We start from the raw sequence: 26,161 nt of genomic DNA on the forward strand, positions 1-26,161 counted from the left end.
AGTGGTGCTAACCAGTGTACTCAGTACTTCAAATTTATCTAATTTGATTCTCACAACAATGCTATGAGGTTGATTATTTCACCCTTTTTAAAGAAGGATACTGAGGCCCAAAGAGCTGTAAATTGCCTTGCTAGTTAATAGTGAAGCTGTTATTAAAACTTGCATCTCCTGATACCAAAATCTATTTTCTTTCCACTCTGCACTGTTACAAATCACAACCTTTATCATTACCTGTATATTCGTGGTAGCTGTTAATAAATTTCCTTAAATTAAATAGCACCATAAGGTAATGAAAAAACTGCCAAAGACTGCCAGTGTTTCTTAGTCTAAAACACCTCTCTTGTAACTGAATTTCCCTCTTGGTCTGCAGGTGTGCATGGGCAGAGTACTGTGAGCATGAACCCCTGACCTGTCTTTTTAGATTTCATGGTTATGAGTGAGAATGCCATCCACAAAATATCTGTATTAATGTTCAGGTTTAATCTTTAAAAACAACAACAACAACAACAAGTAAAATGAACAATAAAGTGGTAGCCTTTATTAGCTTCAGAGGCAAATGCTAGCCTGAAACATAAATCCCACGTTTGAGGAACACAGTGGTCAAGCCCATATTCTATAGACAGTTTTTTTCTTTAGATAATTATTTTTTATTGAAGGGTAGTTGACACACAGTATTACATTAGTTTCAGGTGTACAACACAGTGATTGAACATTTATATACATGATAATTCTAGGTACCAGCTATCACCATACCAAGTTGTTACAATATTTTGACTATATTCCTTATGCTATACATTACATCCCATTTACTTATTTAATTTACAATTGGAAGTGTGTACTTTTTTTTTTGAGGGCATCTCTCCTATTTTTTTTGATCAAATGGTTGTTAACAACAATAAAATTCTGTATAGGGGACTCAATGCTCAGTGTATAATCATTAATCCACCCCAAGCCTAATTTTCATCAGTCTCCAATCTTCTGAAGCATAACGAACAAGTTCTTACATGGAGAACAAATTCTTACATAGTGAATAAGTTACATGGTGAATAGTACAAGGGCAGTCATCACAGAAACTTTCGATTTTGATCATGTATTATGAACTATAAACAGTTAAAATATGAATATTCATTTGATTTTTATACTTGATTTATATGTGGATACCACATTTCTCTCTTTATTATTATTATTTTTAATAAAATGCTGAAGTGGTAGGGAGATGCAAGATAAAGGTAGAAAACATAGTTTAGTGTTGTAAGAGAGCAAATGTAGATGATCAGGTGTGTGCCTGTAGACTATGTGTTAAACCAAGCTAGACAAGGGCAATAAAACACCCACGGATGCAGCAGATTTCTCTCAGAACAGGGGGACGGGGTTCTAAGCCTCACCTCTGTTGATCCCCAATTTCTCACCTGATGGCCCTCCTGCGACTGTGCCTGTCTTAGGTTGTTCCTCCCTTGAGGAATCTTACCCGTCTCTGGCTAACCAGTAACCAGTCATCTTCCAGGGCCATACAGGGAAATGCAAAGTTGGTAAGTGAGAGAGAATCCTTACTGTTTGAAAAGGTTAGTTTTTTACTTCTTTGCATATTTATGCCCTCTGGCTTCTATGCCCAGCATTTGTCTTGAGGTATCTTTACCACTTGGAAGAATTGTGATACACGGTAAATTCCATATGAGGCACGAATTCTATTTATGGGTTGAAATTAGGAAGGAAGAAGAAAAGCTATAGAAGTAGCAGGCGGAAGAAAACATGGGAAGATTGATTATTTCTTTGACATATCTTCTTGTATAGTAACTTCAGCATGTATAGGTTTTAAACTACTAATTAAATCGCACACACACATTAACATAATAGGAATAGTTACATAACCAAAGCATACCTATAATTACCAGCCATCTCCAGTGAAACCAAGAAAACCAGTTAGGCACCTTAGGCATTTGTGAAAACTTATCTCTGATATGATGGATATTGTCCAACTGAACTTGAACAGTATAGACAGTTTTTTGTATGCTGTGGGTATTCCTTAAAGGGTGAGCATGGAGAGTGAATCAAGTTACATAAAGACATTTCAGAACGGTCTTCCAAATTAATAAATGTTACAAGCGTCCTAAAGTCTCTCAATGAAAAACAACAGGCTGGTTAAAAAAATTTGAATCCGAAGATAATGCCTGTGATGTTATTGGACGAAAGTGAAAACAAAAAGAATCTTGTGTCAATTGTGTATTTCTGCACGTGTATTTTGATGAGTATAGAGGTGGTTCATTAGGAAAGCTCCTAAGGATTGTCAAGTTAAAGGCAGCAGCAGTAGAAATTATTTAATCATTTACTGTATCCTAAACGCTGCCAGCAGGAATCTTTGCGTTCCTTTCCTTTACGCAAGGCGCTGCGGGTCATGTGATAGCATCACGTGACTCGGTCAAAGGCTCTTTTCCTCTCGCAGCTTTGCAAAAAAAAAAAAAAAAAAATCCCGTTCTCCAATTAAAGCTGTTAACGTGTACTACGCTGTTTCCTTGTTGGGTTTTCGTGTTCTCTGCTGCCTCTGTGAAAACAAAATGAGTGGTAAGATTTGCTGACCTTTTTTCTTTTAACATTCTGCTTTTATTTTAAAGTACAGAAAGCATTATATTAATCTGGAGTCAGGCCATGCATGTTTTTTCAGTAGATGCCAAATATCTCACTGCAAAAATATTTTCAGTTGTGGCCATGTAGATATAAAAAGATCAGACTCTGTTACAATTGTCTCGTATTTCACAGAATATTACTTTTCAGCGCTTCTATTTTACTAGGTTTTTCTTTTTTATAAGTAAAATCTGAAAATTGGCATCAAGTTATTTGGAACCCATTGTGAAAGCTTGCTTATAAAGGAAACGTGTAGCAAGTCAGCAGCCCGTTGCATTTTAAGAATTTAAACTCAAATTTGAAAACTATTAAATGTGAATATATGCTAATTTAAAAATGAAGATTTTAACTTATACTAGGTGAAATACCATCTTTATTAAGTCATTGCTGGCACTTTTTTTAAGGAATTGAGGTGAGGGCCATCTCAAATTTCTTAAGACAGTTATTAAATAGAATTGTTGCTGCTTCTGCAAGATTTTGGAACAGAAACTGTGTCTTTAAAGAAATCAATAGCTTTCTGATTTGGGGTAGATTTTGCTCAAATCATATTAAGTGCTAGGTGTATTTACAGTTCAAATATAGCTACTTTTGTGCCCGATGTGCATTTAATGGTGCAATCTACAACAGATGCAGCTTCAATGGGAGAAAGCACCCCTTGCTGCCGTTAATCAGGGTTTGTAAATCTAAGTATTGCTGGAACTAAGAAAGTAATCTAACATTTGTATCATTAAGTATACAAGATTTTAGGGTTTTCGTACTTTACATAGTAATAGAAAAAGAAATGGTGCTGTCAATATTGTGGTTTTAAACAACTATACTTGCATTTACTGTGTTTATACAGTAGGAGTTTTATTTCTTCAATGGGGAATGTTAAATATGGTAGCCATGAATTGCCTTTTTTTTTTTAAATCTAACCATGGACTATTTCTGCCTCAGGGTGAGAAAATTTACATGCCAAAGTAAAATGGTTACTTCATAAGGAAATGCGTTAATCATTATTCCTGGACTGCAACTAGTCATGTATTAACAGCTGGTTCATTTTAGGTTGGGTTTGTTTTGTTCTGTTTTCAATATCACATTTATACATAATTAAGGGATAAAGTAGAATTTTGTACTACTAGATTATAAGGTATTTTAGCAGCTTTCAAAGCATAATATGGTTTGAATTGTAACTATATAGTATTTATATTACTTTTAGTAAAAGGACAGCCTAAAGCAGTTACCTAGTTTACAATTTTAAATGTAATAAGCGATAACTTATTTTTTACTCTGATGGCTAGAAACAAAAATGAAAAAACCCATTCTGATGTGTTGATATAGGGATTAAATTTGACAGCACAGAAAGGAACCACAGTCCCTGGCACATAAGAGTAGAAACTCAAAAAATACTGATTTCCTTTACTAATCTTACAAATACAATTTCAGTGAATTCTTTCTGGTTCCCAGCTAAACTGCACATAGGAGTAATATCTAAGCCAGCCCTCAGAATTCAGAAAGCTAGTTTACTATAATTTTATATAAGCTAGTTAATAGAACTAAACTAACGTTAGTTTAAAACTATTCTCATTTTGTTTTGAGTCCAGCATACAGAGGTTAAAAGGTGAGTTTTAAATGAAGCCTTTCTTGCCTAAAGGTATAAAGCACCTCACAAATTTTATTTAGTAAGTTAAGTGCTGGCTTAAATTTTGGAAAATTTTATTTTCCTTTCTCATTTTTCAAAGTCCTTAATTTTCCTTAGAAGCATCAGAGCATAATTCTTAGGCCTTAAATTACATCAGTTGCAAATAATGCGTTGTATTTTAATATTTACTAAATATGTAGTAGAGATATATTGTTAGAAGCGAAACAGCCTGGTTTTGAATCCTAGTTTACCACTTCGATAATCTTAACCTCTCTGCTTCAATTTCCATATTTGGAAGAGGGAGTAATAATAATTACCTAATAAGATGATTATGAGGGGGAAAATACATAAAAGACCTGACACATAGTGTTAGTATTAGCTATGTAATTAGCTATCCTAAGATAATATTCTGAATAACTTCATGTATTTGATGTTCTTGCTTTGGATGGGGAGAGTATTTTGTTGGAAACTTATTTTTATAATCATATATAGCATAGTGTGCCCCCAGCAACACACTCATACACATACACTCCTTGCTTCCTCTTAACCACTTCAGTCTTTACTCTGTTCTCTCCCTTCCCTTCCCTTCCCTTCTTGTTTCCTCTGCTCCCATTCTTTTGCCTCTTTTCTTTCTTTCCTCTCCCCATCTCTCCATCCATTCGAGCCCTCTTCACTCTCCTCCAGTCTTCTCTCTTACCTACCCCCTTCCTCCTTTGTCCCCTCCTATCTCCCCTCTTTTCTTTACCCTGTCCCATTCCTTTCCCTCTTTCATACCACTGTTGAGGATTTCCCTTCCTGTTACCCCCTTTTTCTGACATTCTCTTCTCTTTCCTTTGCTATCTCTCACCTCCCTTCCTCTACATCTACCCCTACTTTGTTGTTTGGCCCTCACCCCTCTTTTTTCCCTAAAAAGAGAAGAGTGGCTGTAATCTGCATTAGCAGTAACCTCCATGCTCTTTATTCTGTTTTTCTGAGGTATGTATAATGTTACCAGTGAAATTTGTTTCTTTCCTACTCTGTGATTAAACTTTTCCTCTTTCATTTCTTTTACAACTGAGATCCTTTATATGTACTCTGAAGGCTGAAATGCTTCATATAAAAGGAACTCTTCCCCCATTAACATTCTTCATCAAACACTTGGTACCTTTATTTCCTTATAAGTGAGAAATGCTTTTTGAAAATGTTTCATTTCAAGGTACTAAGAACTAGTGGGTGACAGGACAATGCAGTCTAATATTACAAGGAGAGAAAAAAATCTGACTGTGAGATAATTTCTTTGAAAAGTTACATAAAGCAAGTAAGATTTTAGTTCCTAGAAAGAATAAAACACACCTGCCAAAGGTGACTTACATTATCCCAGAAAGGTGGAGAAAGTAAACAAGTGATAATATTTATAAAAATTGTTTGGATAACACTAGAAAAATGAAAGGAAATGTAGAATAAGACAAGCTGATTTTTCTTTTCATTTTTTAAAGCATTTCTTAGTGTAAGAAACAGAAAAAAAATTTTTGGCTAAATACACACACATAGCATTTCTCTTTGTTCTCAAGCCCCCGCAGACATTAGTTACATATTACACAAGGCACTTTTAACCCTAACGAAGCAAGTTCCAAATTTCTAACTATTCTTCCTCTTAATGCTTTTCCTTCTTGACTTTTTCTTGATGTTTCCTATTGCTTTTAACTTTTATATCTTCCATTGATTTTATGTGCAAAGTTTAGTTTGATTTTCCTCTAGGTCAGTATTTCTTAAGTTTGCACAATCATAAGGATCACCTGGCATAATTATAAAAGTAAAATGTTGATCAGGAGACCCCATTGTAATCATATTAAATAAGAATCTCTAGCAGAGCCTAGAAATCTGTGTGATTTAAAATGCTCCCCAGGTGACTATTAAGATCACCAAGCAAGTTTAAGAAACACAGTTGCAGGTAGAGAGCAACCAGTGCACTTACCAAGATAAACTTTTCTAACAGGTAAGTTATCTGAATTGTTTGTCATAATAACACAATCACTATTAGTTTCAGTGTTTAGTGTAAATGAAGTATTCAAAGTGTAATTCAAATTGTTTTCAACTTTAAGTCACTAAATAATCCTGGGTTAATAGGTCATTTCTGTGACCCATTCAGGTCCTGCTCAGGTTCCAATGATGTCCCCAAATGGTTCTGTGCCTCCTATTTACGTGCCTCCTGGATATGCCCCACAGGTATGTTTTATGTTATTTTTCTGTTTATATAATGGTAATAATAGTGTTACTGTTTAACTTTAACTCAAATAAAAAATACCACTTAAGTGCTGAAGACTTAGTACATTTAGAATGTTTGTAAAGGAGGAAAAATTAAATTGGCAGCATTTATCAGTTTGGATATTGAATTACAGAGAATTAATTCTAGAGTTTAATCTCTCTGAATGTGTAAATAATGTAAGGTTTAAAAGTGCCTATACACACATTTATTAAATAATTTTCTTAGAAGTAACCCAAGATAATGCTTCCAATCTTACTCAAAATAGCTCACAGATACCTATAATGATTAGATGGTATTGTGGTAAAAAGAAGAGAATGTAGACCTGTAGGTCTGCAGCCCTACAGGTTAAGGAGATCAGTATCACTGCACACCTATAACCCTTCCCTGCATACCAGTTGGGAAGCTTTGATTTAAAGAATACAATATAGCCATCTTAAACTGCAAGATCTGTAGGAGTCCAATATCTTCTGCTAGTGAGATTCTGTGTAGTCTGCATTCCTAGCCTCAAATACTATTTGGAAATACCCAGTTTCTTTTCCTAGCACTGAATTTGCACTTGAAATTTTCTTAAGACCCTTTATTTCCTCCCTGATCATGCCAGAATATTGGTAGGATATTGTGATGGATTCACAGCCCACTCTATGAAGCCCACTACTAAATGAATGATGGCAGAAGAAGACCATTCTGGTGAGGAGAATGGAAGTAGTCTGAGAAGTAGAGTCAGAAAAGCTGGATCCATATCTTATTTCAAACCCTTGCTTGCTGCATGGCCTTGGACACATCATTTCTCAGTGTCTTCAGTGTAAGATGATATGATAACATATATAACATATTGGAAAGTACTTTGTAAGCTTTTTAAAGAATAGTCTGTTCATATCTCTACTAATGTTTAACATACTGACTCCTTAATTTATTGTAGTCTGCATTCTGACTGTTGCCCTACTAAATCTGCTCCCTGATATGTACCAAACCCAAAAGTCTTTTTTCCAGCTAATCCTCTCTGACCTCTAAACATTTGACACCATTGATATAATTTACCCCAGATTTCCATGACAAAACGCTGTCATGATTCTTTCTGCTTCTCTGGTTGCTCCTTCTCAGACCTTTCTCCACTTACATGGAGACCACACCTGGTCTTCCCTCTCTAGTGTAATTCAGATCAACAAACATGTATTGAATGCATCATGTGCCAAGCTCTGTATTAGTTGCTAGTGACATAAAGATGATTAAGATAGCTTATTGCACACAATTATAGGGTTTCCTGCTCTTCTCTCAGCTAACACTATCTTCTATTTTTTTTTTATGGTAAATTCCTACCCTTCTCGTTCACTCTAAAAGTAGCTTTCCTTGAACATTTCCTTTTGGGTTCTCATGGCACATTATGTATATCTGTTTTAATGATTTATCATACTGTTTAGTCTTACAGTTCCTATATTTGTGTTCACCAAATATGTATTGAGTGCTCATATATGCCAGGCATTCTTGTAGGTGCTTGTGATATATATATATATATATATATATATATATATATATGAGTAAAAGAAGTAAAGACCTCCATCCCTTTGTAGTTTACATTCTTGTGGAGAGAAGCAAACAGTAAGCTTAATAAATGGATAAATTGTGTAGTGTATTTGGTGGTGAGTGATATGGGGGACAAAGAAAGAAGCTAGAGCTGGTTACATTTTTAAATGGGGTGGTCACAATAGTCATTGGAAGGGTGACATTTGAACCAAGTCTTGAAGGACAGGTGGGAGTTAGCCATGCATTTATCTGTGGAAAGAGATTCTGGAAACAGAAACAGCCAGTGCAAATGGCCTAAAGTGAGAGCATGCCTGGGAATGGCAAGGAAGCCACTGTGGCCGGACTGAACTCAAGGCAAAATAATACATAATGAGATCAGGGAAGTAATGAGACCAGATCATATAGGACTTTTACTCATCTGTATTTCCTCAACGCTGAGAGCAGTACCTGTCATATAGTAGAGAATCAGTAAATATTTGCAAATCAGTCAAATAAGCATCCAAGTTGAAGTTCTGTATCTTTAGGCTAAGAGCCACTAAATTAATCTTATATTACTTCTTTGAAGTAAATAGCTTTCCATTTTTGTGCTTACGAAGAGCCTTTAAGTTGATTTGTCCATTCAGTGTAGTCTAGATTTCTTGACATATAAAGCCTTCCACAGTTCTGCCATTGTTCGTCTTTGTCCCCTTCTCTTGATATGCCTAATCACATACCAGTTTTTGTAGCTAAACATGACTATAGACATATCTTGGATATATTGTAGGTTTGGTTCCAGGCCACTGTAGTAAAGTTAATTTAGCAATAAAGTGAGTCAAATTAATTTTTGGTTTCCCAGTAGGTATAAAAATTTGTTTATACTGTATGGTAGTCCATTGAGTATGTGGTAGCATTGTCTTAAAACACAATGTACATACCTTAGATAATTAATTGCTAATATTGCTAAAAAATGCTGTCATCTGAGCTTTCAAGTGAGGCATCATTTTACTGGAAGAGGGTCTTAATTTGATGATGGTTGCTGAAGACTGGGTTAGCTGTGGCAGTTTCTCAAAATAAAACAGTTGCTGCATTGATTGACTCTTCATTTCATGAATGATTTCTCTGTAGCATGCAATGCTGTTTGATAGCATTTTACCCACAGCTGAACTTCTTTCAAAGTTGGTGTCAGTCTTCTCAGACGCTGCCACTGCTGTATCAACTAAGTGTATGTAATATTCTAAACCCTTTGTTCTCATTTCAACAATCTTCACAGCATCCATCGCAGGTAACCACTTTCTTTGCTTAGGAAACCACTTCTTCACTATTTATAAGATCAAACTTTGCTCATTAAAATTTGATCATGAGATTGCAGCAATTCAGTCACATCTTCTGGCTCCACTTCTAATTCTAGTTCTCTGTTAGCTTTCAACTTTTCTTCTGCAGCTTCTGCACCTCTCTTCAATAGAATTGAAGAGGACCTTCCTCTGGATTATGATTTGACTTAAGAGAATGTTGTGGATGGTATGATCCTCTGTCCAGACCTCTGAAACTTTCTCCAGATCAGCAAAAATGTTTTTTCTTATCATTCATGTGCTCACGGAATAGCACTTTTAATTTCTTTCAAGAATATTTCCTTTGCATTCATAACTTGGCTGTTTGGCACAAGAGGTCTAGTTTTCAGCCTAACTCAGCTTTTGATATGCCTTCTTCAGTGAGCTTAATAATTTCTAACTTTTGATTTAAGGTGAGAACCATGTGACTTGCCTTCACTTGATTGAACACTTAGAGGCCATTACAGGGTTATTAAGTGGCCTAATTTCAATATTATTGTCTCAGGGAATGGGACTGGCGTCCCAAGGAGAGAAATGGGGAAACGGCTGGTTGGTGGAGCAATCAGAACACATACAACATTTATCAATTAAGCTTCATCATCTCATATGGATATGGTTGTGACACCCAAAATAGTCACAAAAGCAACATCAAAGATCACTAATCACAGATCCTCATAACAAATATAATAATACATGAAAAAAGATTGAAATATTGCAAGAATTACCAGAATATGACACAGATGCAAAGTTGTGAGCAAATGCTCTTGGAAAAATGCCAGTAGACTTGCTCTATGCAGGGTTGCCACAAACCTTCAATTTGTTAAAAATGTGATGTCTGTGAAACACAGTAAACAAGTTATGCCTGCACTTACATACTCGTTTCCCTATATCCATGGTTTGGTTAATACTGTTGTCTGGATTATTCATTCATTCCCTCATTTCTGCCCTTTGAAATTCTACCCATCCTTGAGGACCTACATCAAGTTACTGGTACCACTTTTTGGGTATGTTTTACATACCATCTAGTATTGTTGTTGTATGTGTATATATTTTTTCTATGAGCTTTTAAGTTCTTTGAGGATAGGAGCTGCCTTTTAATTAATTTTGTTCTGTGATAACTGAAGTATAGTAGGTGTTTCAAAAATATTTGTCAAACGTGTAACTTCAACAGTAATGTCACTGAAAGGATTATGTGAGGCTAGTGAGCTACTATTACCAATCTTAATTTAAAAATAAGATTATCTTTAGGAAATATATCATTTTCAAGCATTCAGGGGCAATTATAGAACAAAGATCTGGTCTCATTGTTATTGAAAGAATTTGAGCGCTCACAGTATAGACTGAATTCTAGCATTTTTTACATCACTGTCAAAACACCCCCTATTCTCTGACATACACAATTTCTGATGTTAGAACATACGTAAGAGCCAGGTTCTAGGCACAGCTAAGCACCTGATAATTGTCCAAAACTTGACACATAAGCAAACATAATTATATTAGCAAGTCTGGAAGCTGGGAATTGAATGAAATGTTAAGACACATACATGCCTATAATAAAGTACAGGTAGTATTTGGCTCAGCCAGACCAAGACACACACACTAAACACCTAAATAGCTCTTATCTGTGGTCTCCTTTTAGACTTTCATGCACTGATCTCCCCTCGTGGCAGCAGATCTAATCACCTCCATCCCTTGCCTTACATTATATCTGTTGTTGAAAGCCAGTGTTCCAAGGAGGTTCAAATAATATTTTTGCCGTATCATGTAATTCATTACTTGCTAATAAGATTTAGCAAATTTGTGTAATCTAAAATGTCTGGTCAGTCAAGAAAGGACTGCAAAAATGAATAGTTTGGGGACTGTTTAGCTCCATTACTAAGGAAATAGTAATGCTATGTACCTAAGAGCATATTGGGACAGAAAAATGAAAGATCTAAAGATAGAAATATCTTATCAAGATTTAATGAAAGTACCTATGGAAGAAACACATGAACAAGTCACGATTTACTAAGGATTTATCAACCTTCAAATTTGTGATGTTTGTACATGGCATGTCCCTCTTAAGTTTAGAAGCACTTCAGGTAAGAACTCACCATTAATCCATACTTTAACTTCATTTTTGAGAATAATGTTAGACAGTTAGGTTATCGAACATTGGGTAACTTTGAGAATAATTGATCTAGTTTTCTCATTTGCAGTTTGCAAAGCCTAAACCACCTCTTAAAATAGCCAGTTTTTTAATACTTACCTTGCATTCTTATTCAAGAATTCTACAATAATTGTTTATTTTATAATTTTTGTACCTTCCTTCTCTGAAGCTTTTTAACATTCTACTCAACAGTAATGGGGAACTGGATTATTTTATTCTGCTAACTTTAACTTTTGAAGAAAAAGGTGCTGTTTATAAAGGTATAGAATGCCCCTGTCACCAGAAAGGTAGAGTTCCTAAGGATGATTTTTCTCCTTTTCCATTAGTAAACAAAAATAGCTTTTAAAATAGACTTAATTTTTTAGTTACACACATAACTTTTGTTGTTAGATCAGAAAAATGGATAATCATTTTTAAAGATAATTATTTTACAAATTTTTATTACCCATGAAATTGTATAAGATACTGTTTAATCTGCTAGTGCAACCTCAAGCTAATTAAAATGATAACGCTGAAAGCAAAATGAATTTGTTGACCAGAATCGTAAATATAAAGGAATGTTAATTTTGCAAAAAAGCCAATGGGAAATGTATTTAGTGATAACATACAATTTTTATTTTTCTGATCATGATTATGTAGAAAACTTGGAATACATATAAAAAGGTAGGAAAGAATTGTATTGAATATTACAATAGATATCATCTCTGTAAACAGTATACAGTGGGTCCTTGAACAACACGGGTTTGGACCTGTGGGTCCACTTATATGTCTTTTTTCTCAATAAATACAGCACAGTACTGTAAGTGTGTTTTCTCTTATGATTTTCTTAATATTTTTTTTCAAGCTTACTTTATTGTAAGAGTATACGATACACATAACTTTAAAAATATGTGTTGATCAACTACTTATGTTACCAGTAAGGCTTCCAGTCAACAGTAGGCTATTAGTAAAGTTTTGGGAGAGTCAAAAGTTATATATAGATTTTTTTACTATGTTGGGGGGTCTGTGCCCCTAACTCCTGCATTGTTCAGGTGTCAACTGTATTTCCCATTAGCTTTTTTTCTAATCACAAAATTGTGAACATCATTTTAAACATCATTATAATGAGCTTTATTATTGTAGTTTAACAAATAAAGGAAAGTTTCTGAGAGATTGATATACCGCATAGGGGCAGAAATATGTGCCAAGTGATCTAATAATACATCAAATGTAAAAATAAATAAAAACTGTAAAACACAAAGAAAACTCAGAAAGTAAATTTTGACAGTAGAAGAAACTTAATTTACTGGGAAATAATACCAATTTATAATCCCTAAGAGCATTGCAGCACAGATTAACACTTGATATTTTAGTGATCAGGTTAAGGATTTATCAATAAAAGATTATAAAATACCTGAATGAGAAAAGATTATAAACTACCTGAAAAGCAATATCAAAAGTTCTTTCCCCCTGCCTTTCTTGTAAATGGCTCCCCTGTTTTTTATGGAATGTGGGTTGTTATGGTGATGAGAGGGTTCTCAACAGGAAGAGAATTGTTGATTTTATATTGTGGGGAAAGGACTTACATCAGCATCAGGAAAAGTTTCAGATTATTCCTTTGACTTGGGCTTGGTATTTCACTTTGCCTTATGTCAGCATGCAACAATTAGGTCAGTGATTTTTTCAGAGATTCTACAAACTAGTCTGATCTTAGTTTTCTCTGTCTCTCCTTGGGAGAATAGCCAAAAAAGATGGGTATAGTATAAGAGACTGGAAAGTAGGGGACTTAGCAGTTTAGATGAGGATGAAAAGTTATATTAAGAGATGGAGAGAAAGGTTGTGGTCACTTACTGACATTGTTCTATGTGATATGTAGTTAGATATGTAAAATAAATCTGTTGAATGGTCAGAAATACCCGTATTGTTTAATAGCTTAAATTTGGAATTGTTCTGGGTTCAGGTTGAAGCCATTAAAGTAAGCTGACAGAAGTAGACGGGTAGCAAAAGTTGTAGGACTTGAGGAAGTCATAGAACTCTAGTAGTTTGGTGTTCTTAAGAGGGGGAAAGAAATGTGGCATTCTAGCAGAACTAATAAAATACATTTATTTCTGGTCATATCACTGATTCAACACATTTTGGGATTTTTGTTCATTTGTTTTTGAATGTCTATTCTATGCTAGATGGACTGTCTCAGGTATTGAGAGAAAATGATAGAACAGATTTGTCATAGAATGTACATTCTGGTGGAGAAGATACTATAAAAAATGTCAGATAGTAAATATAACCTTTCTCTGCAGCCCCTCAATTATGTCTGTATTCAATAAAACTTTGACATGAGGCAAATAATTAGAAATTGTCTGACATGTGGTTAGGTGGTCAGACTATGCTGATAGCTGTATTTAATATTTCATTGTCTTTGTTCTAATTTTAACATAGACTAATTTGAGTTATATTTCATCTTTTATTTTTCCTTTTCATGACTCATTGTTTTTACTTTAATTGTCACCATTAATGTACCTTTTCATATAAAATTCAATGTCTGCATGGTTGGTTGGCCATTTGTCAGCAGCTGGACTTAGTAGTTTGAGGTGTCTGTCCTTGCTCTGCAGTCACTAGCCGCTCACATGGTCATTTGAAGTGCTGGGGTTTGCCACATACTCTTGGTCCTGATCTGGCTCTTTTTTTCTCTCTCTCTTTCTTCTGCTTCTTGGCTTTCTTTTTTTCTTCTTTCTTTTTTTTTTTATGTGTGTACTTAACTTTACCATCATAACCATTTTAAGTACTCATTCATTGACATTAGTGCATTCACAATGTTGAACTACCATTACCATCATCCATTCACAGAACTCTTTTCATCTTGCAAAACAAACTTCTGTTAAACAATAACTCCCCATTCTCCCTTCCCCCAGCTTGTCTTTGTATTTTAAGTATTTTTCAGCAGAAAAGTGGTTTTAATTTCATAAATAATTTAGCCAGTGAGATCTCATTTGTGTTGTGAAATTTGAAAATAAATCTACTAAAAGATAATCACGGGTGGATTCTGTACCCACAAAGTAGAAAAGAACATAAAATAAAAGCCAGATTGCTTGAGTTCAAATACTAGCTCCTCCACTTACTACTGTGTGACCTTAACAGGTTATTTAGCATCTCTGTGCCACAGTATCCCCATCAGAAAACTGAAGAAAATAATAGTACCTATATGAAGCATTGTTATGATAGTTAATCATGTCCCTTAAGGAATTTGAGTTAAGTTATAGAGAAAGATTTATGTATTTGGAAAGTTAACAAGTATTAGTGTTACAAATACCAAACAAGTGATGCATAATAAATGCAATAGAAATGATAGGAGGCAGAGACTGTGGTGCCTAGGAAAGGGTTCTTGGAGAGCAAGCGAAAGAAACACTTCACAGATTCCTAGCTCCACATCTCTATCAGCACTGGAGTTAACAAGCTTTGCCTTCCCATCTCGACCCACATATTCTTCTTTTTCATCTAGAACAGAAACATACTTCACTGTTCTTGTCTAGTACCCCACTGGATCCCATCATTTTTTGACTGCTCAAGGACATTTATTCTCCTATTTTTCTCCTATCTCTCCTATATCATCAGTTTCTTACTCTCTCAGGGATCATTCTCATTAACATATTAGCATGTTGTAATTGCTCTCACTAAAAACAAAAATTTCATTAAGTGTCTTGACTCCATTACTACCAGCTACAACCCTACGTCCATATTCCCCTCTACTGGAAAACTTCCCAAAATTGTGCAGTTAGCTCTCTAATTCTACTCCCCATTTTCTTTCTCAGACCCATTCTTGTCAGGCTTGACCCTGTAATTACACCAAAACTGCTCTCATCAAGGCTAACTTCCATATTGCTAAATCTAACAGTGAGTTATTAGTCTTTATCTTGCTTGATCTGTCTGCAGCATTTGACAAAGTTGACCCTTCCTCCTTGATACACCCAAACTTTCCACACTCTTAGTTGTCTTCTGTCTAACTTTGTTGTTCTTGTCCAGTCTTTCCAGAACTGCAGACTAGTATATCTAACTGCCTACTTGACATTGCCACCTAGATGTCTCGTAAACTTAACCAAATTCACATGTCCAAAACCTAATGCTCCAAATTTTCTCCCAAAACAACTGGTTCTACCCTATAGGCTTCCCCATCATGGTTCATGTAATATCATTGTTCCATAACTTTTGTTTATCACTTTTCCAGTAGAATCATCAGCTAATCTTGTTGTTCTACTTTTAAATATATGTGGAATGTGACTCACTTGTCACCACCTTCACTGCTAACGCCATGGACCAAACCACCACTGTCTCTTACCTAGCTACTCCAGTAAGCTATCCTGAACACTTTCCCCTTATTGCCCTTGCCCTACAATCTATTCAAAACTCAGCAGTTAGAATAATCCTGTTAAATGTAAAGTTGTATCAGAGTCTCTCAACCTCAACATTATAGACATTTTAGGCCTGATCATTTTTTGTTATAGGGAAGTGTCCTCTGTTTTGTAGAGTATTTAGCATCATCCCTGACCTCTCTACCCACTAGATGCCAGTAGTGCCCCCTTGACTTATGACAAAGGAAAATGTCTCCAGATACTACGAAACATCCTCCAGGTGGGCAAAATCATCCCTGGCTGGCAACATCTGGCTTGTATCACTCTTCTGCCCAAAACTCTGTGATGGTTTCCCATTTCACTGACAGTAAATGCCAAAGTCCAAGTCTTGAATAGCCTATACAACCCTACTTGACCTGGCCTCCCTCTTTGTCTCTTTGACCTCATCTGCTTCTCTCCATCTTCCTGTATGCTCATCCAGTCACACTGGCTTCCTTCTACCTACATTTACATTCGGTGCTTTGTTCTCACTATTCCCTCTGCCCAGAGCACTATTCCAGATTTCTGCATGGCTAATTCCTTCAGTTGCTTCAAGTCTGCTCAAATTTCATTTTGTCAGTAAGACCTATCCTGATCATTCTATTTTATGCTGCAGCCTGTCCCTTTCACATAATACTTGTAATTACCCTTATCTCCTCTGTTTTTCCCCACACAGTATTGATCTCCTTGCAGCATGCTAAATAATTTACTGTTATGTTTGTCCAATAGTATGTGTGCCCCCATAAGGACATCTATCACTCTGACATTTATTCTCTCCTAAATTACCAATATCTCTATTTTGTTCAGAAACAAATATTTTTTAAATGATTGGAAGAAGTAATGTTAGAGCTAGATTTTGAAGGATAGATAGGATTTGCATGGTTACAGGTTCAGGGGAAGCAAAATGAAGAGGAAAGGTGGCATAAACAAAAATACAAGATACAGAAATGCATAGGTCAGGATGAAGATAGGTTTTTTAAATATGCCAGCCTGGGTGGAGTTAAATGTTAAGGATTTGGTGTAGAAGAAAGGTACAGATAGGAAGGTAGGTTGGAACCGAATTGAATGCCAGAATGAAAAGTATGGACTATAATCCTATCAGAAATAGGAGGTCATTTAAGATTTGTGAGTTGATAAAGGTTAAAGTAGTTTATTGTGATGGACACTATGGTTTGGCACACTGAAACTCATTCCAAACTCTTCCTCATCTCCCTTCTTGTAGTTTAGTGGCTAAAAGGCTGTAAACAGTTTCCAGTGTCTCTTTGGCAAGGGTTCCTGATAATGATTTTTGTTTCCACCAACTGTATGCACTTGTCTGAGGCTTCAGTTCAGAACTGAGTTAAATAGGGAGAAAGGCAGAATATGAGGCACACATTTTGCTGGAAGCAAGGCATTGTAGTTCTAAAGGTAGCATATAAAAAACAGTGAATTAATTTGGTCTTCTAACCCCATATTACAGACAAGTTATCTCATACTCCACCAGGTAGGTCTATTTAATAGACTATTTAATAGCAGCTTCTTTGTAAAACAGTAATCACTTGTAATTCAGGTTTCTCTGTACCCAAATAAATGTGTTTTCTAACATACCTACCAAGCACATAAATTTTATGTATAAAATTTTCTGTTCTTAAGCATAAAGCTTGTCCTTCCTGAAAATATCAGAATTTGCCTTTAAGTTAGCACTTTATGTTTTAGTCATTTTCTGTTTCCTTAGGAGAGGTACTGTTAGCAATTTGTTGTACCTTGACAGTAATCATTTAAGTAAAAGGATAAGGGCCCTGTTTTAGTAGAGGGAGTCCTAGTTTTGAGATAAAATCCTATGTTCTTTTAGATTTTCCTGTGTGTCCTTGCAACTCCAGTGAGGTTCAAAGGAAATCTGTCTTTAAAAATCATTTCCTAAGTGTGACACCTATTTAAAAATGTATAATTTCTAAGACTCAAAGCCATAGATATTTTTCTTAACTGGGAATTAATATATTAGGTTTTTGTCTCCCCTGAAGTGATCTTCAGCTGTTAAAATTGTCCTGGTCATGGGCATAGAGTTTTGTGCCAAAATTCAATGTATGGTTGATCTTAGGAATCTGGATCCAGTTTTTTCCCACATTTCTATTCACAATTTGTGTTCCTTCTGCAACTTGTTTTCCCCCGACCCACATCCATAATGTGGAAAAGAAAATTAATTCCTGACCCTATTATGTACAAAAAAAAATTCCCTTGAGTCTCCCTTCATTTCTGCTACATCACTAAACACATATAACACATGCAATAAATACCTAATATCATAGTTTATTGTTTATATTATTTAGTATCATCAGTGTTTTAAGATTTCTATTGAATGTATTAAAAAAGTCTTCAAGTTGTTCCTTGCTAATTCATATGTGCTTAATGCATTTAATAGAATTTTTTCTTGAGTCTGTAAAATTTCTTAACTAACTTCTAATGGTGTAAAAATTCTTACTCTAACATATTTCAAAAGAATTGCTTACATCCTACAAAAGAAACTTTTAGTCTAATGTTCGTCTTGTAGGTTATTGAAGACAATGGTGTTCGAAGAGTTGTTGTGGTTCCTCAGGCACCAGAGTTTCATCCTGGTGGTCACACAGTCATACACCGTTCTCCACATCCTCCTCTGCCTGGTTTCATTCCTGTTCCAACCATGATGCCCCCTCCACCACGCCATATGTACTCACCAGTGACTGGAGCTGGAGACATGGCAACACAGTATATGCCGCAGTATCAGTCTTCACAAGTTTATGGAGATGTAGGTAAGACATGTAAAAATATTCCTGTTTCATGGGAATTGGCTCTTTTTTGCTTGGATATAATAAATGCTATCATCATATTATATAAAAGAAACAACAAAATAGTAACAATATCACAATCATTTTCTATTACCCAAGCACTATGTTAAGTGTTTCTTTGTCATGATCACCCTAAGAAAAACCCTTAAAGGGCAAATGAGTAAACAGAAAATCAAAGGGGGAGAAAGTAACTTACTTCATGAAGCAGTATTTAGTGAGGACACATACATTCAAACAAGAGTTCTCCTCTGTCCTACTGTCTATGCCCTGAGGAAAATACTCAGCTGGGAGTAATCATGCTATTGTTAAATTCTGAAGGCTCTAAAGTCACTAACCAAAGTTGCCAGGTTCTGTAAGGGATTTAAAAAAAAACAGTAAGCTATAACCTCTGCCCTCAAGGAATTAGTAAATTGTTGGGAAGAATAGACAACCATACACACAATAGTAATCTCACTCTTTCCTTTGGCTTTAAATATCTGTATACGGGCAGCTCTCAAATTGTATCTTCACCCAAAACCTCTCCTTTGAGCCTCAGACTTAAGACTTTTGCCTTCTTGATAACTCTACTTCAATGTCTCATGCATCTCAGTTATAGCATTTCTAAACTATAAATCTCAATTATGGAGCTTGCTTTTCTGTCATCTTCATCTCAGTAGATGGTACCACTGTCCATTCAGTTTGTTCAAGTGAAAACCAGATGGTCAGATTTGATTCTTCCTCACAACAGCCACCTTCCACTGGTTTTCTGCTGTCAGTCTTGCCCCCAAACATCCAGGCTTTGCTAGAGTAATCATTTTAAAATACAAATCAGACCATTTTCCTGTTTAAAAGAATTGAGTAACTTCCCATTGCATTTTGAAAAAAAATTATAAACTCTTCCCCTAAGCCAGGATCTTCTGGACCTCATCACTCTTGGTATTTGGGGACAGTTAAGTCTTCGTTGTGGGGGACAAAACTGTCCACTGTAGGATGTTCAGCAGAAGCCCTTTCCTCTACCCACTAGATGCCAGTAGCACACAATTCGTACCTTATCCCCACCCAGTTGTGACAATACCTCCAGACATTGCCAAATGACCGGACATTACCAAAATTACTGGAAACTACTGCCCTGTTACCTCTGAATGCCTTGTCCCTCTTGTCACCACCCCACCCCCACTTCAGTTTTTCAAAACCTTCAACATCTTTCTTGCTTCAGTGCTTCTGTACAAGGTGTTCTCCCTGTCAGAAGTGCTCTTCACCCTTGTCCATGGAAGGCTCCTTTTTTACCCTTAGGTAACAGCTTTCAGAGAGACCTTCCATGACCTTACCTTATCCGTCTTTCACTTTGAAATCTGTATTTTTCAAGGAACTTAACAAAATTTGATTTTTTTTTTGAGAGGGCATCTCTCATATTTATTGATCAAATTGTTGTTAACAACAATAAAATTCTGTATAGGGGACTCAATGCACAATCATTAATCAACCCCACAAAATTTGATTTTTTAAAAATGTATTTGTATGTCTTTCTCCTTTATTTGACTGTAAACTCCCTAAGAACTGAATTTGTTTTATTTACCATTTCCCTTGCACTTAACAGTACCTATCATTTATGCTTAGTAAATTTGTAGAAGTAACTAAATACATTTAAAGTATGCAGCATAGCCTGTAGGTAGTAGATACATATATTATGTCATATATCATATATAATTTTCAGACTTACTTCTACTGCCCAAGTAATGCATATTGATTCTGGAATTCCATGTGGGGTTTGGGTTTCTGCATTTCTAACAAACTCCCAGGTGAAACTCATGCAGTGGTCCAATGAACATACTTTTGAGTAACAAGAGTTTACATGACAACATATAATCTGTCTCTTCCTTTTATTATTTTACAGCTAAGTTTGACTTAGTTTTTAAAAATATGTTTTAAGAAAACTCACATGTTACAATAAATACTGTTTTGTGTTGTTAAAATTCATCATTATTCAGAGGGGATATGCATTCAAATACATGGTTATGATTCCCAGTGATGAGAAGGAAAGTGAAGAGTACAAATCCACAAAGGGTACAAATCTAAAAAGATACAACCTTTGCCCTCAGGCTTATAGATCACTACCCAGTGACAGAAGACAAGAGTATTTGAAGTTATAAGCCAGGCAATCTACCACTGGGTCCTAGTGACTGACAGTAGTTTTATAACAGGTGGCTACCACCCTTGCCCCTTATCCAAGTACATTTTGTGTGGATTCCCAAAGAGATGTAATCCAACATTTCACATCAACAGCTACTCTTATTGAGCCTGAATTTAGCCACACACTGTGCCTGTACATATATTATCTCTCTCAATCCTTAATAAACTTGTAAGATACAGATGAAGAAACTGAGGCCCAGAAACATTAAGTAATTTCTGTAAGGTCACAACTAGTTCATTGCTGAGGATTTTAACCCTCTCAGATCTGTTTGATAATAAAATTGCTGCTCTTCCTACTACAACATATTCTTTTATTTCTCTCCACACCATGGCTGCTTTATTTATCTTGAATAATAAATATAAAAACATTTGGATAGCTACATTTTAAAAGTATGCACTAATTAATGACATTTCCTACTTTTTTTTTTAATGAGCTATAACTCACAAACAAAATTGACCATTTTCAAGTGTACAATTCAGTGGTTTTTAGATATTCACTAGATGTCAAATTCCCTGACAGTGATTACAGAACATTTCTATCATCCCCAAAACAGACTCTATGCCAGCAGTCTGTCCCAGTTCTCTTGTTCCCCAAAGTCTTAATCTAGTCCATCACTGAGGATTTGCCTATTCTAGAATTTGATACAAATGTTCATACAGTACGTGGCCTTGTCCATGGAAGGCTCCTTTTTTACCCTTAGGTAACAGCTTTCAGAGAGACCTTCCATGACCTTACCTTATCTGTGGATGTAATTTTATCCATTCATTAATTGATGGACATTTGGTTCCCACTTTTTGCCTCTTTTATGAATAATGATGCTGTGACTTTTGTGTAGACATATGTTTTCACTTCTGAATATATATGTAAGAGTAGAATTGCTGGTTCATTTGGTAATTCTGTTTAACTTCTTGAGGAACCACAAAACTGTTTTCCTTAGTCATTATTTTGCATTCCAATGAGCAATGTATGAGGGTTCTAATTTCTCCATATCGTTGCCAAAATTTGTTACTGTGTGTTTTTTTTATCGTAGCCATGCTGGTGTGAACTTTTTTTTATCTCATTGTGGTTTTCCTTTGCTTGTTCCTAATCCTGATGTTGAGCATCTTTTCATTTGTTTATTAGCCACGTATTTTCTTTGGAGAGATACCTATTCAAATCCTTCACCCATTTTTTAATAGAGTTATTTGTTTTTATCATTGAGTTGTAAGAGTTTTTATATATTCTAGATAAAAGTCCCTTATCACATATATGATTTGCAGGTATTTTCTCCCATGTTACTCTTCATTTTCTTGATGGTATGCTTTGCAAAAAAGAAAAACTTTGATAAGGTCCAATTATTTTTTTTTTGGTTGTGTTTTTGGTGTCATACCTAAGAAACTGTAACCTAATCCATGGTCATGTAGATTTACATCTGTTTCCTTCTATGAATTTAGTAGTTTTAGCTTCTATATTTAGGTCTTTAACTCATTTTGAGTTAGTTTTTGTGTATGGTATGAGGTAGATGTCCAAACTCATTATTTTACATGTAGATATCCAAATTCCTGTGTTTCTTATTTTAATGTTATTTTACATATCCTTATAATACTCATTTCCATAATATTATACTAATATTCTTAAGGCATTGATAAACCTTACTAAGATTTTCGAGGACTTTTCTTTCAAAAATATTTTTCTCATTACAGATTTTGAATTTAAAATAAAAAACTCTGAAGACAATTAATTCGATAGGATTTATTGTTTTATTATATTGCAGTGTATCCTTTATTAGAATGAATTCTTCTAAATTACAGCCTTGAATATACAATATCTGAAGATGTAATACTCTGTACCTAGATTCTTTTGTTAGTAAACAGTCCCACTCATTTCTTTTTGCTAACTATTAAAACTTATTTTTCAGTGATTTGCTTTTTTGAAAAATAAAGGAATTTAGGCAGGTGGTGATTTTCTTTTAAATGGTTAAAGTTGAAAGAGATGCAAAAAGTAATGACTAAAAGAGTAAAAGGAAAAGACCAGTACATAGTTTAGTTCAGGTCTTACTCCATATCTGTGATGACTTACCAAAGCATTCCACCAAGCTATTTCTATACAGATTTATAGTTAATTGGGAACAATGAAGAAAGAAATAACTCTATAAATTTATTTGATATATATAGTTATAATCAGGTCACTAAGATTGGTTCTGTCAGGTGGTGGAGATACAAAAATAGCTTCATTTTTGAAAAATTTTTCTTGGAAATATTTTATATGCTTTATATAACATAACGACAGATTTATTTCCTATTCTTTCCTCATGCCATAAATGGATTTGGAAAAATTACCTTTTTAAATGCTTTTTATTTTTTATTATTAGATGCTCACTCTACTCATGGAAGGTCCAACTTTAGAGATGAAAGATCTAATAAAACATATGAACGTTTGCAGAAAAAATTAAAGGATCGCCAAGGAACACAAAAAGATAAAATGAGCAGTCCACCATCATCACCCCAGAAATGTCCTTCTCCCATGAATGAACATAACGGACTTCTAAAAGGGCAGAGTGTCAGTGGTGCAAACACAGGATCAACAAAGAATAAGTCAGGGAAAGGGAAAGGTGGCACACAAATTGATACAGAAATAGAAGGTAACTATTGAAAATACTCAGCTTTTCTAATTGGTACTTTTCATCATTATTTAACCTACTAAAAGTATATTCTAACCTTTCAGTCATTTCATCATGCTCCAGATAAGCTGTAGATTAATAGCCTAACCCTTACTAAATGTGAGAAAGTTTTAGAATTTAAGTTATTGCTAGAGTACTTCTCTTTACAATTTGGGAAAGCTCAACTTAGTAATTTCACCTCTATTGTAAATTTTACTATCCAAGAGAAACTTCTTTGTCACAGAAAAACTCAGATAAAGTTCATCCGAATTCCATTTCTTCTCCTGGGCCTTTCATAAGGCTATGCTGGGTTTTATCAAAATTGTTTTATTTCTCCCAACTTATATTTAAGTCCCTGATTAGCAACTAGTTATGTCATTCACCATTGTATCTATATGCTGTAGTTACTTTATAGTTATGATAGTGTTCTCTATTACTTTATTCAAAGTTCTTTTTTAAAATCCACATATTTCCCGTGGATTCTTTTCGTGAACCGTGTCTTCCACCCTATGAGCACTGTTCCCTTTTTTTTAAAATTTCCATTCCCCTGAACAAATTTTAATGCTCTTAAGAGCCTCATGGCTTGTACATTACCATTTACAAAACTGTTCTCCGAAATTTTTGAGACCTCCTGATCATTGTTTGTTTCTCAGCACTGACGTTTCAGAAAAGTAAAGCTAAATTACAGATATATCAGTGGTCGCCATAAGCATGGTTAGTTACATTCCTGTTTTGGGGAACACAATTAAGACATGTCATGAAACAAATACTCAACTAACTTGTCATTAAGAGTTTTAAGATTGGGAAATGAGAACTTTCCAAAGAGTATTTTTTACAACTATGAATAAAAATGTACTTTCTAATAAGAAAAACCTACTGACTGGTTTAGATATATATAGTGGTGTTACAATTAGTAATCATAGTTAAAATGGAAGCAGAAACTGAGGCAGAAGGATCCTGAAGAGCCATGAACTGCTGGATATGAACTAAGGAAATAACTAGAAAATAAAAATCTCAAATACCAACCTTGTTTCAGAAGACATTATGGAGGGAGAGGGATGATTGTATTCAAGTTCATTTGTTTTAACACCTTTTTTTTTTTTTTTTTTTTAAGAAAAAGCTGAAGAAACTAAAGTTATTGAGGCACTTCTTTCTGACATTGTCAAACCAGTGGTAAGTATTGCATGTATTTTCTTGACATTTATATTTAGTATATTCATATAGGATTTTGGTATATTTTTAGTCAAGCTTGCATAAAACTTAACTGTTTTAATAAGGATTGTGAGGTCAATAATGAATCAATACAGATCTGACATAAGCTAGATAATATTGATTAGTAAAACAGAATATTCAACTAAGAATTCTTCATTTTTTAAACTAGGATTTAATATATGCTAAATGACAATGAAGAATAATCAAAACAGGCAAAGATCTAATAAATAGTGTGGGTACAACTGATTAGTTTTTTAAAAACCTATTTATATGATTTCCATATGAAATATGTCCAATTAACTCCAGGTGCACAAAGAGTTAAATCAAATTATAGAAGAAAGTTAATATTCCTCAACCATTATAAGTATAGATGTAATAGAAGTCAAAATCAGCAAAAGGTATAGCAATACTTATACATATTTGTATGTGGGCATATCTATTTTTAGGTACTGCCTAGAAGTAGATTCAGGAAGGATTGTGTAGTCAGAACTGATTATTCAAGTCCAGGCGCTACCAGTTGAGTGGCCTCAAAAAAGTCACTTAACCTTTCTGAATTTGTTTCTTCTATAAAATGAAGACAGTTAAGTTTGTTTTGCCTACTTTGATATTGTAAGAATTAAATGAGATGAATATAAAACAAATTTTACTTCTAAAGTAACATACAAATAGAAGATGTATTTCAGATGATTTCTAAATCTGTATTTTCTACCCTCATTATTCACCTCTTTCTCTAGAACCACATTTCCTGAGGTATATTTGTTTCACCAGCAACTAGAACTTCATCTACAAAATCAGATTATTAATCTTGTTTTCCTAAATTATTTTCTCTTCTCCATTGTTCTTCTAAAATGAAAAAGGAATTGGATTCCTCTTGTTTTCTGTTTGCATTCGGTAATTCCATCAGTGAACACTTACCCATCCAAGTGAATCACAATATCAATATCATCTTAGATTTTCTCTTTACCTTTAAGTCTCGCCAGGCCAAATTGAATTCCAAGCTTTATCAATTCTTTCCCTTTAAATTTTTAGGATCCACTTGCTCTTCCTGACTTCCCACACACACATAAACACACATCAAGTACCTCATCTTTACATAGGAATTTCACAGTAGCTCGATGGGATTCCACCTCTCTTTTTCTTCTTTACAGTTTTTCGATCCATCTGAAACTAGCACCAGAAAACAGCATTTTTAGGCATTGTTCAGACTACGTTCATTCTCTTTGACCTTCCAGCAGTATTTGACACTGTTGATCACTTACTTCAAAACTGTTACCCTTCTTTCAAGACCTGATTCTCTTGCTTTCTTCTGTGATCCTTTCAATGGTCCTTTATCTCTTTTCCCCTTAATTTGTGGTTTTCATGGGAGTGAAATACTAGGGAGCTTTTAAAAATACATGCTTCTACACATTCCTTGGAAAACCAGATTATAAGCATAAGCTTAGAGAAAGAAATGACTTATTCCTATAAAAATCACCTATTTCTTTTCTACCAAATTATGTCTGATCCCAAGTCCTTTA

At 34.7% G+C, this 26,161-nt stretch overlaps 1 protein-coding gene across 3 annotated transcripts in view; it reads left to right on the forward strand.

The window, feature by feature from the left end:
* FNDC3A (fibronectin type III domain containing 3A) overlaps nt 1–26,161 on the forward strand; it is a 192,799-nt gene that overhangs the window by 123,475 nt on the left and 43,163 nt on the right. For 2 of the 3 annotated variants that reach the window (XM_037025886.2, XM_037025875.2), the window contains exons 4-7: nt 6,369–6,445; nt 18,351–18,588; nt 23,145–23,414; nt 24,547–24,605. In XM_037025886.2, the coding sequence (XP_036881781.2) occupies nt 6,369–6,445; nt 18,351–18,588; nt 23,145–23,414; nt 24,547–24,605 (644 nt within the window). Of the gene's footprint in view, nt 1–2,452; nt 2,560–6,368; nt 6,446–18,350; nt 18,589–23,144; nt 23,415–24,546; nt 24,606–26,161 lie in introns of those variants that run through there. The other variant, XM_017652112.3, reaches the window with a different exon arrangement.

This window comes from Manis javanica, chromosome 9 (genome assembly GCF_040802235.1).
Source record: "Manis javanica isolate MJ-LG chromosome 9, MJ_LKY, whole genome shotgun sequence".
Classification (NCBI taxonomy): domain Eukaryota; kingdom Metazoa; phylum Chordata; class Mammalia; order Pholidota; family Manidae; genus Manis; species Manis javanica.